The 14,088-nt window shown below is 47.3% G+C and overlaps 1 protein-coding gene across 1 annotated transcript in view; it reads left to right on the top strand.

Annotated features, from left to right (window-relative positions):
* Positions 1 to 14,088, top strand: part of LOC124718774 — an 82,761-nt gene that overhangs the window by 25,297 nt on the left and 43,376 nt on the right. The window contains exon 2 of the mRNA XM_047244386.1: positions 5,807 to 5,936. Coding sequence (XP_047100342.1) covers positions 5,807 to 5,936 — 130 coding nt within the window. The remainder of the gene's footprint in view (positions 1 to 5,806; positions 5,937 to 14,088) is intronic.

Genomic DNA, 14,088 nt, shown 5'->3' with positions numbered 1-14,088 from the left:
GCACCACTTAATCTTTCTGGTCGTTGTTCTCGGACTGCATCAGTGACTGACCACAAATATCAGTAGTGACGGTTACACGTCGGGTAATGCACAACGGTATCTTTTGTGGACGCACACAGGTCATGTTGGCGCAGCTGCTGCTGTGGTTGGGCTCAACCATTCCTTTTTCCTTATGTTAGCATAAAGACACCATTCGTCTTCACCAGTAACGATACGGGATAGAAATGATGGGCGTTGTTCAAGAATCAGTTGATGACGAGCTAATAGGTGCACGTGTGGTCACCCGCGGTTTTCTTGATTTTGGCTTAGAGCATATCTATAACCCTATTTTTGAACCGCTCAGATTGCTGCTAATATCACACGACGGTGGAATGATCACAATTCTTCACCACAGTTGCCAGCTCTGGGGATAATTGTGGTGGAGTCACTGATGTCAAAACGATCCTCCTTGAAAGGAGAAAATCATTTTCTTGCCTTGCTCTGCCCATTGCTATTATCGCCATACACACCGAGCGAGGTGGCGCGCAGGTTAGCACACTGGGCTCGGGTTCGGGAGGACGACGGTTCAATCCCGCGTCTGGTCATCCTGATTTAGGTTTTCCGTGGTTTCCCTAAATCGCTTCAGGCACAGCCAACTTCCCTCCCCATGCTTCCCTAATGCAACGACCTCGCTGTTTGGCCTCTTCCCCCAGATCAGTCAAGTCCTATCCCCATATACGGTGCAAAAATATTTCTGGCTGCCTCCGCTGGTGTCATCCCTCTGTGGATCTCAAACAGAAGAACCTGCCGGAAAGTTTCGATTTCTCCACTTGGCACTCCGTTCAATAGCGTCCACAGCTCCTCTCAGTAGCTCCAAATGATAAAATGACAATATGTAAACTCGAATAGCAAACAGCGAAGTACGAATAAAAAAATGACGATCGATAAATAAACCCTTAGCAACCGGAATACCAACTTGCAAAACAAAAACACTACGAACTTATGTACACTCATGCTCATAAATTTAGGATAGTGCTGATACAGAGTGAAACAACGCTCTAGTGGGCAGTTTGCGGGTTTAAATCGCCTCGGGGTATGACCATGCGGTGCATTTGACCTGCGGTCGTCGCACGGTGGCGCTGGCAGCAGTCCACATACGCAGAGGTGTGTTGGTGCATGTCAGAGTACGGTGCAGCGAGTAAGTGTGCAGACGCTTTCAGACGTGCTAATGGTGACAGAGTGTTGAAAATGGCTCTAAGAACACACACTGATAACGTTATGAGGGGTAGAATACTAGGGCGACTGGAGGCTGGTGAAACACAGCAGGTCGTAGCACGGGCCCTCCGTGTACCACAAAGTGTGATTTCAAGATTACGGCAACGATTCCAGGCGCTACAGTACGGGGCGTCCACAGTGTACAACACCACAAGAAGACCGATATCTCAACATCAGTGCCCGCAGACGGACACGGAGTACTGCAGGTAGCCTCGCTCGGGATCTTACCGCAGCCACTGGAACAGTTGTCTCCAGACGACTGAACAGACTTGGTTTATTCTCCCGGAGACCATTCCACTAACCTCTGGTCACAGGAGAGCCCGTAAAGCCTGGTGTCAAGAACACAGTACACGGTCATTGGAACAGTGGTCTCAGGTTATGTTCACGGACAAGTGTAGGTGTAGTGATTGTCGCCGGGTTTTCATCTGGCGTGAACCAGGGACCAGATACCAACCCCTTAATGTCCTTGAAAGGGACCTGTACGGAGGTCGTGGTTTGATGGTGTAGGGTGGGATCATGATTGGTGCACGTACACCCCTGCATGTCTTTGACAGAGGAACTGTTACAGGTCAAGTGTACCGGGGCGTCATTTTGCACCAGTATGTCCGCCTTTTCAGGGGTGCAGTGGGTCGCACCTTCCTCCTGATGGACGATAATGCACGGCCCCACCCAGCTGCCGCCGTGGAGGAGCACCTTGAAACAGAAGATATCGGGCGAATGGAGTGGCCTGCCCGTTCTCCAGTCCTAAACCCCATCGAGCACGTCTGAGATGCTCTCGATCGGCGTATCGCTGCACGTCTCCAAACCTCTAGGACACTTTAGGAGCTCCGACAGGCACTGGTACAAGAATGGGAGCCTATACCCCAGCAGCTGCTCGACCACCTGATCCAGAGTATGCCAACCCGTTGTGCGGCCTGTGTACGTGTGCACGGTGATCATATCCCATACTGATGTCGGGGTACATGGGCAGGAAACAGTGGCGTTTTGTAGCACATGTGTTTCGGGACGGTTTTATTAACTTTTCACCAATACCGTGGACTTACAGATCTGTGTCGTGTGTGTGTGTGTGTGTGTGTGTGTGTGTGTGTGTGCCTATGCTATTAGCGCTAGTTTTGTGTAGTGCCACGTTGTGTGGCACTACATTCTGCAATTATCCTTAATTTATGAGCATTATTATAGCAACGTAATACATTTTGCAATATGTCATGTTAGTACGGCTCATCAACGAAGGTAGGTTATTTGTCCGACTCTTCACTATGGCGTGTCAGACAATTTTAAATAAACATTTTAATATTTTCTGACTTCATCTTTTTAGGATTTGTTAATTGTCTGGCCCTAATTTGCTGTCTGCGTGTCCATTCGGTAAGCCAGTACTGAGTAAATGTTTTGTAACACGGTTCTTGTACTTTACACACATTTATGGCCACGTTTTTAATGATTTATACCTGCGTCCGTAGCCGAGATCACGCCTCGCTGGTAAGCCGGTTGCAATCCCAATGGAGGACAAATTTTTACTGCCAGTATCTGGCCGGCAAGGGGAAGACAGGAGAGATTTTTTTTTAAATTTTTTTGCGCCTGTGTCCGGGATTAAACTGGAAAGGTCTCCGCGGTGTCTCGTCAAGCGAGGGCATGCGGCACTGTTGACGGTGGTCCGGCTAAGGTCGGCGGCCCCCTCCCTCACGCACAGTGTTGGTTTTACCTCCGCACGTCTGCTGCTACACTCGTCCATTCGAGAGGGGTGGGCAGTGAGCCGGCGCGGGCTTTCTCCCTGTCCCGCCCCCCTCCCTTGAGCCGTGAAAACACAAACCCAACACCACACTGTACGGTCACTCGCCACGCTCACCCACACGACCAGAGCCGAACTAGCCACGCACCGAGTCAGCGTACGGTGCGGTCCCAGGTACTAGGGGACAGACCTAGTAAGTTAAATACGAATGGTATTCTACCTACCGTCCAATGGAAAGATGGTGGTCTCCATATCTACACGCAAAAGGAAAAGTTTCAGCTCATTTCTAAAAAGTGAGCGCCGGCTCCACCAGACATCACGTTCTGTAAGTTGCCAGCACCGTAAAACTTACAGGGGAATTCGCTAACGTTGTCCGAGCTAGGTGTAATAAGCGATCCACTTAGGATAGAATTCTACTGTTTATCAATAAGAACGTAATTAATGGATACCATACGTACTTTTGTTGAGATTACTACCAGAATCGTTCATTACTTCTACAGTGTATTAACTTTTCTTACACCACTTTTGATACTAGTCGTCTAGAGCGAAGGTTGCTTTCTTGTTGGTGCACTATTGTTGTATAGAGTGTTGTGGTTTTGCGGTTCCTGCGTTTCTTTTCTGTCGTTGCTTTGCTAGTAGCTATGAAGCGTAAGGTACTGCTGTTTAGCAACAGTAGAAGATATTAAGAGAATAAAATATAAATTTATCTCGTGATTAGAAAATTTGCCGATAGGAAAACGAGTAACACTGAAGAATGAAGTCAACTTATTTGTTTTATCAATCGTTAAACGGCTACGTCCAAGCAATGCGGCAATGCGGCAGTGCTACGCCAAACGATGAAACAATCTCGCAGAAATATGAGACGAACCACTAAGTCTATGCCAAATTGTAAAAATGGTTCTAAGTATGAGCCGGCCGAAGTGGCCGTGCGGTTAAAGGCGCTGCAGTCTGGAACCGCAAGACCGCTACGGTCGCAGGTTCGAATCCTGCCTCGGGCATGGATGTTTGTGATGTCCTTAGGTTAGTTGGGTTTAACTAGTTCTAAGTTCTAGGGGACTAATGACCACAGCAGTTGAGTCCCATAGTGCTCAGAGCCATTTGAACCATTTCTAAGTATGAAATATCGTAAGACAATACTCGTGACTAAAAGAGTCTTAGTAGGCACCTATCCACGGACGAACCGAGAAGAGAGGACAGATATTTTCCATCGTGAGTTAAGGGGGGTAGGACGTCAAACGGGCCGACTTGGAGCAGGAGAGGGACCAGAGGACATTTCAATTTCCACTGTATATACTGTTACAAATAAATTCATAAAACTTTGTCAGCATGACCAGGAAGGATTCAGGATTCACACTCATAGCAGTGGAAGTGCAAAAACATAACAAAATAATTTTTTTTAGATATGAAATTTCATCATTTTTTCTCTTACTATTGGCTGCATTTGTTGCTATAGGTACATTTTTCTTCAGAAGTAAGAGAGATTCTTTGATGAATTTTGCACAGCATACAAACGATACTAACAGGTGTATGAAACTCTAGAATTTTCCAAACTATTAAAACTGTGGTAAATACTGAGATAATTAACTACAAAATTTGATTTTTTTCTAAACATAAAGTTTAAAACTTAACAGCTCATTCATTTTTTCATAAATTAAATAGATTCTAGAGTTTCAGACACCCGTAAGTATGGTTTGTATGCCGTGCAAAATTCATCGAACAGTCTCTCTTGCTTATGAAGAAAAGAGTACCTACAGCAACAAATGCAGCCAACAGTAAGTGAAAAAATGATGAAATTTCACATGTAAAAAAAATTATTTTGTTTTTCTTTTGAATTTCCGCTGCTACGAGTGTGAATCCTGAATTCTTCCTGGTCATGCTGACAAAGTTTTATGAATTTAATTGTAAAAGTATAGACAGTGGAAATTAAAATGTCCTGTGGTGCCTCTCCTGCTCCAAGTCGTCGGCCCGTTTGACGTCCTACCCCCCCTTAAGCGAACTCGGCGCCAGGCACTACGCTTCACATGAGCTGAATGCCCTGCTCCTGCCAGCTGTCTGCTGGCATCCCTGTGTTTTGGGTCGTAGTCACAGGGGTGTTGGTGCTGGGCGACATCTCATTAGGTCGGGTGTAACACCTGTCTTATTGACACGTCTGCTCTTACACACTGCCCAACACACCACTTGCGACATTGTCACAGTGTGCAACAGTGTTCAAATGGTTCAAATGGCTCTGAGCACTATGGGACTTAACGTCTGAGGTCACCAGTCCCCTAGAACTTAGAACTACTTAAACCTAACTAACCTAAGGACATCACACACATCCACGCCCGAGGCAGGATTCGAACCTGCGACCGTTGCAGTCTCGCGGTTCCGGACTGAAGCGCCTAGAACCGCACGGCCACCGCGACCGGCTGCAACAGTTTGTCTCAGTTGAAGGCGACACGGGCTTAATAAAAATTTTGTCTGTCTGAACTCTTAACCAAAATGTTATAGGCGTTAGGTTTTACTGTTTGCAGAGTTGCTCATGGTTCAGCCTTTTGTATTCCACTGGTCAACCAGGCACACTTGTCTGCTGCGGTATTTGACGTCTTTGTTTAATTTGTTTGTGTGTGTGACAGGGGGGAGGGCGCTAGTTTCTTGCTGCTGACTTTTTTTTAAATTTTACTACCTTACTTTTCCCATAAGAGATTTTCGTAACGCTGCTAAAGACGCGGCTGTGGTGTGCCCAGAGCGACGTGTGACGGCAGGCGTCCCGCCGTGTTGCAGGCCCGACGCCGAGTCCGGCAGGGGCAGCGTCGCGACGTCGGCGGCGGGGGGCGGCGGCGGGAGCGGCGGGGGCGTGGCGCCGCTGGGGCTGTCGCTGGGCACCCGCTGCGCCGCCCCCATCTCGCGGCTGCGCGTCGAGAAGATCGAGGGCGGCCTGCTGGTGGCCGGCGTCGTCGTCGCCGCCAACTGCCAGGTGGGCCGCGCGGCGGGCGAGCACAGTCCCTAGCACATATAGTCCCCCAGTCCACAGTCCCCTGGTGTAGCCCATACTCCCACATCTGTAGCTCCAAGTCCATGCAGTCATCTGCATGGGTCGCCTGTCATAAATCTGTTGTATCCTCTCTGAGGTGTGGGGTTGATCTGTTATTCTGCCCAACGGATTAATCTGAGATGTACCCTCTACCCTGTGGCTCCTGCAAGATGCAATTTCCACCCCCACACTACTACAGAAGTCAGACAGACGCTCCTAACGTTCTAAAGAGGAATGCCTGAAAAACTTTCAGCAATAAATATCTTCTGGAGTCGTCCACTGTAAGGAAATGACACAAAAATTCACAAAATTTCTTACGTAACTAGTGGGATACTTGGGTACTGGAGTAGTGCTAGTTAGCGTAAGAAAAACAGAAACTAACGAAAGTTATTATTTATTTTGCAAAAATTCTGAGAAATCACAATGGCACTTTTAGTTATTCATTGAAAAAGTTATATCCTGGTTCTTTTCGGAATGTGAAGTTACCTCTCAAGGATAGGATTCGCTAGTGAAATTTCTATACAAAGTTTAAGATTGTTGTTGACTTGGCAGAATGGCTGAGAGGCGCGCCTTCTCAACTTGAATAATTATCCTTTAGAATGTTGCTAGGTACGGTCGAGGCTGTCGCGTGTGAAATGCAGTAAAGTGTACTGTTCTGGAGGAAATATGGGGCTCGCAATAGCTGTAGCACACAATATCGTAAGCTGCGATGACTGCTGTCTGTGCTGCTCGCTGCTGACAAATAAGCTAACTCTCGTTCTATCTGGATTGACCTTCGTCAATCAAACTCGCCCTATGCCTTGATGAAGTCAAGGACTCCTATTCACCCCTAGTCTAACTACTGGCGTGGTACACCAGTCATATAACCAGTCCACCGCGATGCCACTCAAAATTCGCCCGCATGCGTTTAACTATAACTCTGTCCGTTCACACTGCACAATAAGTGTGGCGGCCAACACAGTGGACAATGCTTAATCGCAAGGACTCAATATAGAGAGTCGCACTTCGATTCGCTCTCGACAGAGGTGCTCTCCCAGTGAAGTACTGAGGAGAGACTTGTTCCTCGCTCCAAGAGCGACAACGGAACGGCGCCTCTCCACACCAGACGTGAAGGGGTACATCTTTCGGTCTCTTCCATTATTCCTTCAGCTCAAGGCATCAGAAATATCGTCTGCCAATGAGCATTGCTCTTCTAAAACGGGAGAATGACGTTTCGTTTAAGGCAACCAATCCGGAAACCTGTAGCATTGGCGTCTGCCGTTTGCTGTCTCCCTGTGAAAATCTCTTAAACTGCGTGCTATGTGTAAAGAATACGTAGGCTGGGCGCTCCCACACAGTGTAGCGGAATTTGCTTTTAAGCCGAACACGGGGGTGTTCCCCCTTTTCACTTGGGCCCACGCTGACTGCTACACGGGCAGTCACCGGCCGACATAGGCTGGGTCGTCCTCTGAAGGGACCAGCGTCCCGTTGTGCGGTTTCTGTCCCAAACTAAAAGCTTCTGTGACCATAGTGTCTGGAATGTATGTGTGTACGCCAGCCTCGAGTATTTCAACCACGGTGTGCTTACTTGTTAATTGCATATCGTTTACATGAATTCATACAACATTGACTTTATCTTATCGAGTTTGGGTTCGAATGAAGCGTCTCGATGTGCGGAATATGATTGTGAGGGCGGAATATGTAAGCAATGAAGGTCAGGAGACTGCGACGTCTTACACCTCTTCTGAGACAGCCTGCGCCACAAATGTTGGAAGTGGTTCCTGATATGCTGGACACTGGCACTAGGGTGGAGTTGACGCATGAATTGGTTCTATGCAGAACAGATCTGGGGATCTGGCTGGTCACAGGAGTACATCAGCATCACAGAGAGAATTCGTACACAAACTTATGTCACATCTGATCGAGCACTGTCGCCTTAAAAGTGGCGCCATGATACTGCCACGCGTGTCTGTGCCTGCCAAACCGTACCTTGGCTAGTTAGGTGGCTGGATCTGACCCCCAAAGAGAACGTTTGGAGCATTATGGTCAGTGCCCTTTGACGATTTGACGCGCCAGGACGACGTTCTGTAACTCTGACAGTCAATGCCAAGCCGAATAACTGCTTGCATAGGGGCCAGAGGTCGACTGGCGCGTTATTGACTTGCTCAGTTTGTGGAACTATCTCTCCAATAAATCATCAATTTTTTGCAAAAACAGACAATGTCTGATAGGATAGCAGCAATCAGTGATTTTACAATGTTACTTATAATCCGTCTCGATTGCAAAATTTTTATTCATATGACCAGTTTCTGTTAATCTAGAACCATTTTCAGATCTGATATTTCGGTTACATGAGTAACGTCAGTTGACACAGCATGTCAAAGTTGCTGGATTTGGACGGGTTACTCCTATAAACCGAAATATCAGATCTGAAGATGGTTCTAGATTAACCGAAACCGGTCATATGAATAAAAATTTTGCAATCAAGACGGATTATAAGTAACATTGCATCAATTTTATCTTAAATTGTAAATTTGTCTGCACATATACAACGCATCTACTGATTTCAGTCCCATTCGGATCATTCCTTGTCATGCGTCTTTTTTTCCTCAGTGTATCCGATGAGAAAAATAAGGTGTGTTGTTATGTGTGCACTTTACAAGAAACCAGGAGAGAAAGGACGAAACAAAAAGACTGTTTACTGTGTTCTTGACATTGATTGGTGTATTTGCAAGTATATATTTTCTCGAACAAATAAATCTGTGTTTTGCAATGTTTGGATGATACGTTTGCTATTCTTTCAGTTCTCTGGAGTGCGAAGACTAACACTCGACCTATGTCAAAAAGTTCCGTTACCAGTATAAGTTGTTCTTTGTCATTAATAAATTTATCATTGCTTGTTCGTAAATTTTGTTACTAACTGCTCAGCCGACAGCTCTCACAACAGACGTTATTCTGGCGCTGACGTGTAAAAAAAAACGAACGCCCGAAACAGACAAGAGGCAGCACGGGAGTATATGACCAGGGTTGCTGCAGCAGACCCACACCTTTCGAGTAGTTGACTGAGACAGTAAAGTGTAGTGTGTTCGCCGGCCAGCGGCTCGACATCGCTCTCGTTGAACAGTATAAACAAGATAACTGCCGCGCGGCTGCAGAAGAAAACGCCACCCGTGGCTACAACCTGCCGATTCACTGTTGTCTGCCATTAACATGGCATAGTTGCGCAGATAGTATCTTATCGTACGGATTCCCTTCCTCAGCAATCTTAACTGCGGACTGCCCAGTGGCACCCCGGAGTCACATCGTTAGCACCCTGATAACTGAAATAAGACAGGGATGACCGTAACCAGAATCCAGCAGGTAGTCGCCACGAAGAGGATGGCTGGAAAGACAGTCGAAACGTCGCTGATGCAGTTGTTATAACAATGACGCGGCAGAATACCCAAACTGGTTTTATTGAAATTGACACTGGCCGTGGAAGCCTATGACGTTGTACTCACGAACACGAACCGCCCGCCTTAATGTTCGATGTCCTCCGTGACGCCGATGGCGTCTTCTCGCCGGACAGCTGTCTGTGTCACAACCCGAGATCCGCGCTGCAGTGGTCTGAGGAGAATGGCAGTGAACTGGCCACCAAGCTCACCCAACCTGAATCCGATGTGACGCACCTGGGGCACCAGCTCTGCTCCAACAAACCACCGATTTGTAACCAGCGGGCGAGGTGCCCTACTGTTATTTCGCCTGATGGTGGGCCATCCGGAATCGCAGAGTGTCAGAGGGGTTGCGGGTCTACAAGCGCCTAGGCCGTCACTGACTGGACAGGCGAATTTTTAAAATTATCGGTAAAGGTGGTCGGGTGCCACCGAAGATGTTGCCGGACTGCGGTGGGGTTGGGGGGGGGGGGGCGGGGGAAGGTGTTCTGTGAGGGACCCTTTGCCATTTTATTCGCGCATGTGTCAATGTTACATCCCGTTCATGATCGCAGCACAGGAAGACACAGATCAGGAGCGCTGAAAAAGGCTAAGTACTCTCTGTTGCTTCGGATCACGTTCAGTTGCAGCCTGCACAAGAGAACAAAAACTGCGGTCGCGATGCAGCCCCACAGTGCCCGTAGACGAGGGCTGCAATGACCGAGGGTGTCACATGTCGCCGAGAAAAGCTTCCCGTTGCTGTCGTTCTCGACCTCGAAACGTGTGGGAATCAACGCCCCAGGTAAAGGGGTTGTTTCGTGGACGCTCTTTACTGCCACGCCCTGAGACTTTTTCGTGTGGGCGGCAGTGTGTCCGGCATGTTTTCCTCGGCCACCCGTTAAGATAACCGGGTGATTCAACGCTGGGTGTCGCAGTTCTGACCTCCATCGCAGAGCTGTCGAAAGGAGTGAAATGTAACTAAGAGAGGGTGTGACGATCTTCCCATCGTGTGGCACGTCCGCGGTGGCGTTGGGCAGAAGTGTGCTGGAACTTGGTGCTCATGTGACCTCACTAACCCACATTAACTGCTCACATCAGCTTCCGAGCTGTGGCCTTTTTTTTTCGCACCTGTCGACACCTCGACCCCGAGGGTTACGCCGCAGGGCACCCTGTTTCTGCAGCATCGCACAGGGAGACAACACTGTACGAACCTCTGAGCCATATATCAGACTTAAGCGTCGTAATGGGTGTTTAAAAAGTGATCATTTAATTCTGTTGCTTAGTGTACATCTAAGAAATATTCACGGTTGTCAGCGTGATTCTACTGACTATAAAAACCAAGTAAATAATATGCTGTTCCTACCACAAGGCATGTTCGGAAAGTAAGTTCCGATCGGCCGCGAAATGGAAACCACTGTGAGAATCAAAAAATGTTCTATTTGCAACAGTTAGCTACACCTTATACAAACTAATCTGCATAGTTGCCGCTCCGACTTAGGCATTCGTAATAGCATAGTACCAACTTTTCAATATTCTCGTCATAAGGGGGCAGCCGCCAGTGCTTGCCGTCAATTCTCTACACTGGTCTACAGCTCGCTGTCCGTGCCAAAGTGTCGTCTTTGCAGTCAGTGATGGAAACTCAGAGAGAGCCGATTACGGGCTGTATCGCGGGTGATCAAACATTTCCCATCGAAAACGCTGCAGAATGCGGCTGAGAATTGTTTTGAAAGTGGATACGCATATCTGTTATGTTATGTGGGCTGCATAGCTTCGGGGTAAATTTCTCACCGGGGCCTCGTATTTGGCGGGAGACTATTTTCTAGGTATATTTACGCGCGCACATCTTAGAGACACTGCCCAACACGTCCGTGCAAAGCTTCATCCGATTTTCACAGTGGTTTCCATTTCTCGACCGATCGCAAGTTACTTTCCAAATAGCCCTCGTGTATTCGAGTGTGTGCATGAACTGTTTTCATCATGCTGTATATTTTCAATAATCATCCTACTTGTTCTTGTCAGTGCAAATTGTTTATATAGGGTATCAAAAAGAAGCATCCTATTTTAAAAAACTCATAACTATTATGTTATTTGAGGTATGTGCTTGAACAAAGTACTGTTTGAGAGAAGCGAACTCCGGAGTTTTACATAGTTCCTGCTACGTAGCAGCAGTGTGCGCCCGCTTCAGTTCTAGTAAAAATGCTGTCGACACAACAGAAAGCGTTTTGTGTTCAACGTGACTTTCGTACTAGATATGGTGTGGATTATCCTGCACCACAGGGCATTAGATGATGGCACGAACAATTCAGAGACACAGGTTGTTTGTGTAAAGGCAAATCGCCGGGTCGTCCCCGAGAGTGACACAGATATCGAACGCAGGATATTGAATATTCCTCTTCCTCTTCCTCTTCCTCTTCAAGTTGACTGACCCCTTTCCTCGATCGAGGCACCAAACAAAAATAGCAATCTTGTGTATGATTTGTGGGTTCACATCATTGGCACAGTAAACTTAATGGAAAAGCCTTTAGACAAACAGGTGCAACATAGGTGTGGAGGCCACAATTTACCTTGCTTTCTTAATCTGCACCTGAAATAAAAGGTGTATGTTTGTTTCACTGTTTACAGTGGTCATCTTCTTGAACCACGAATAACTTTTGTTACATTTACGCAGATATTATCAGGTTTGTTACTAGAGGTGTGGGACAAGGAGTCTGCAGAAATCTGTTCGCCGTACAGCTCCACAGCTCAACATGTCCGTCGGCGTGTGTTGCGTCGCCGTTTACACATGAAGCCATACAAAATTCAGCTACTGCAAGCTCTTCGTGAAGGTGACAAGCAACAACTTGTAGAGCTCTGTAGTTTCGTTCTCGGCAAGATGGGGGATGACAGTTTTCTTCCACGCTTAATGTTTAGTGACGAGGCAGTATTCCATTTCAACGGAAAGGTGAACCGTCATGATATGAGAATATGGAGTACGGCAAAAATCACATGGAGTTGTAGAACATGGGAGGGACTTCTCAAAATTTAATGTGTTCTGTGGAGTTTCACTGGAAACGCTGTGTAGTCCATTTTTCTTTGCCGGGAACACTGTTACAGAAAGCACATATCTCGACATGCTTGAGATCGTTCTTTTTCCCACAGTTGGAGACTGATTCGAACGACTCTATTTAGCAACAGTATGCGGCACCGCTACGCTGGCATCTGGAAGTGCATGAATTTTCAAATCAAAGAATTACTGAACGATGGCTCAGTCGCATTGGACGAAATGATCCTCCCTTGCATTACTGGCGTCTCTGTTTATCTGTCTCCGTTACCAACAACAATGAATGAACTGAGACATCGCATAACAGCAACTGTGTAAGCTGTAACTTAAGACATTCTCGCTGCAGTGTGGTAACAATTTGAATAACGCATTGACATATGCCGTACATCTCAAGGGGGGGGGGGGCAATTAAACACCTATAAAAAGGTATGAAAATAACTTTTTGAGTTTCCCGTTTATCGAAAAAACAAAATTCATTGTATATGTATATTAGTTTCAGAAATATGGACTCCCAAATAGGATCATTCTTTTTTGATACACCGTGCATTATCTAAGTGGCTAACATTTTCGAGATATTTTATGAAACAATATCTGCTATGTTCATTATTCATTAGAAGAAGAATTTCTCCGCGTATATTCAGTAAAATTTGATGTTACTAGGAACTGAATTCACGAAGATCAATTCGTGTACACGTACGGCGCGGAAGGAAACTAGCAGTAAGTATGCTTTCAAACAACTGCCACACTCATTTTATACTCTATAATGTAGAAGAGTGAATCCACCCGTGACAGCTGAACACAAAACCAACTTGGAATGCGGGTGCCAGGAAGGCCTGCGGTGCAGTTGCACTGACCGCTGTGCCCGGATGGCTTTCGTGGCCAGAACATCTGCCTAGTATCCACGAGACCCGGGCTCGAATCCCGAATCGAAAGTTTTCAACTTTCCCCGTTGATTTCAATTAATGCCTTAATTCCCCTTACAGCCCGAATACTTCAGCCTCTGATTTCCACATCATTGCCGATCTGAAGACAGACTTGTACGGACGTCGGTTGCAGTCGAACGAGGAAGAGCAAGAGCGGATGCGGTTGTGGATCCGTCAGCGGCCGACCGCGGTCTACCAAACAGGAATTGTTCCTCTAAGCTAAGTGTGTTAACGCGTGTGGTGATTACTGTTGACCGGAACCATTCCGTGGTCCCGCTGTGGCGGGAGTTGGGTTTCCATTTGACCGCCCCTCATACTTGCCGTTGCTGTTAGTTGTTGCTTGCGACGAACGGTAGTGTAACATGCACGGTGATGAAGCGCAGAAATCACGTTTTAACGTTGCGGGATATGAATCCGTAACCGCTGTGACAAATATCAGCTAAAAATGCTAGTTGCGGAAGAGTAGCACTTGCAGGAAACACTGACAGCTACCGCCTGCAGAGAGGAATAACTGCGGGGGACACAGGTTCGAGTCCCGGCACTGCCAGGGATTTTTCTCTGCTTGGGAGGAGAGGTGCGCGGGCTGCACCGGGCCAGCTGGGGTTCAGAGGCTGAGAAAGCCGGCAGAACGCTGTGCCGACCACACGCCCCCCGTGCCGCCTCCTGTGACGTCACTGGAAGAGGATAACGCGGCGGTCGGTCGGAGCCAGAACGCAGAACTTCAGCGCACCCCTTGTCACTGC

Source organism: Schistocerca piceifrons, chromosome 10 (genome assembly GCF_021461385.2).
Source record: "Schistocerca piceifrons isolate TAMUIC-IGC-003096 chromosome 10, iqSchPice1.1, whole genome shotgun sequence".
In the NCBI taxonomy this organism is placed as follows: domain Eukaryota; kingdom Metazoa; phylum Arthropoda; class Insecta; order Orthoptera; family Acrididae; genus Schistocerca; species Schistocerca piceifrons.
The sequence above is the reverse complement of the archived record's forward strand: the minus strand, read 5'-3'. Positions and strand labels throughout refer to the sequence as shown.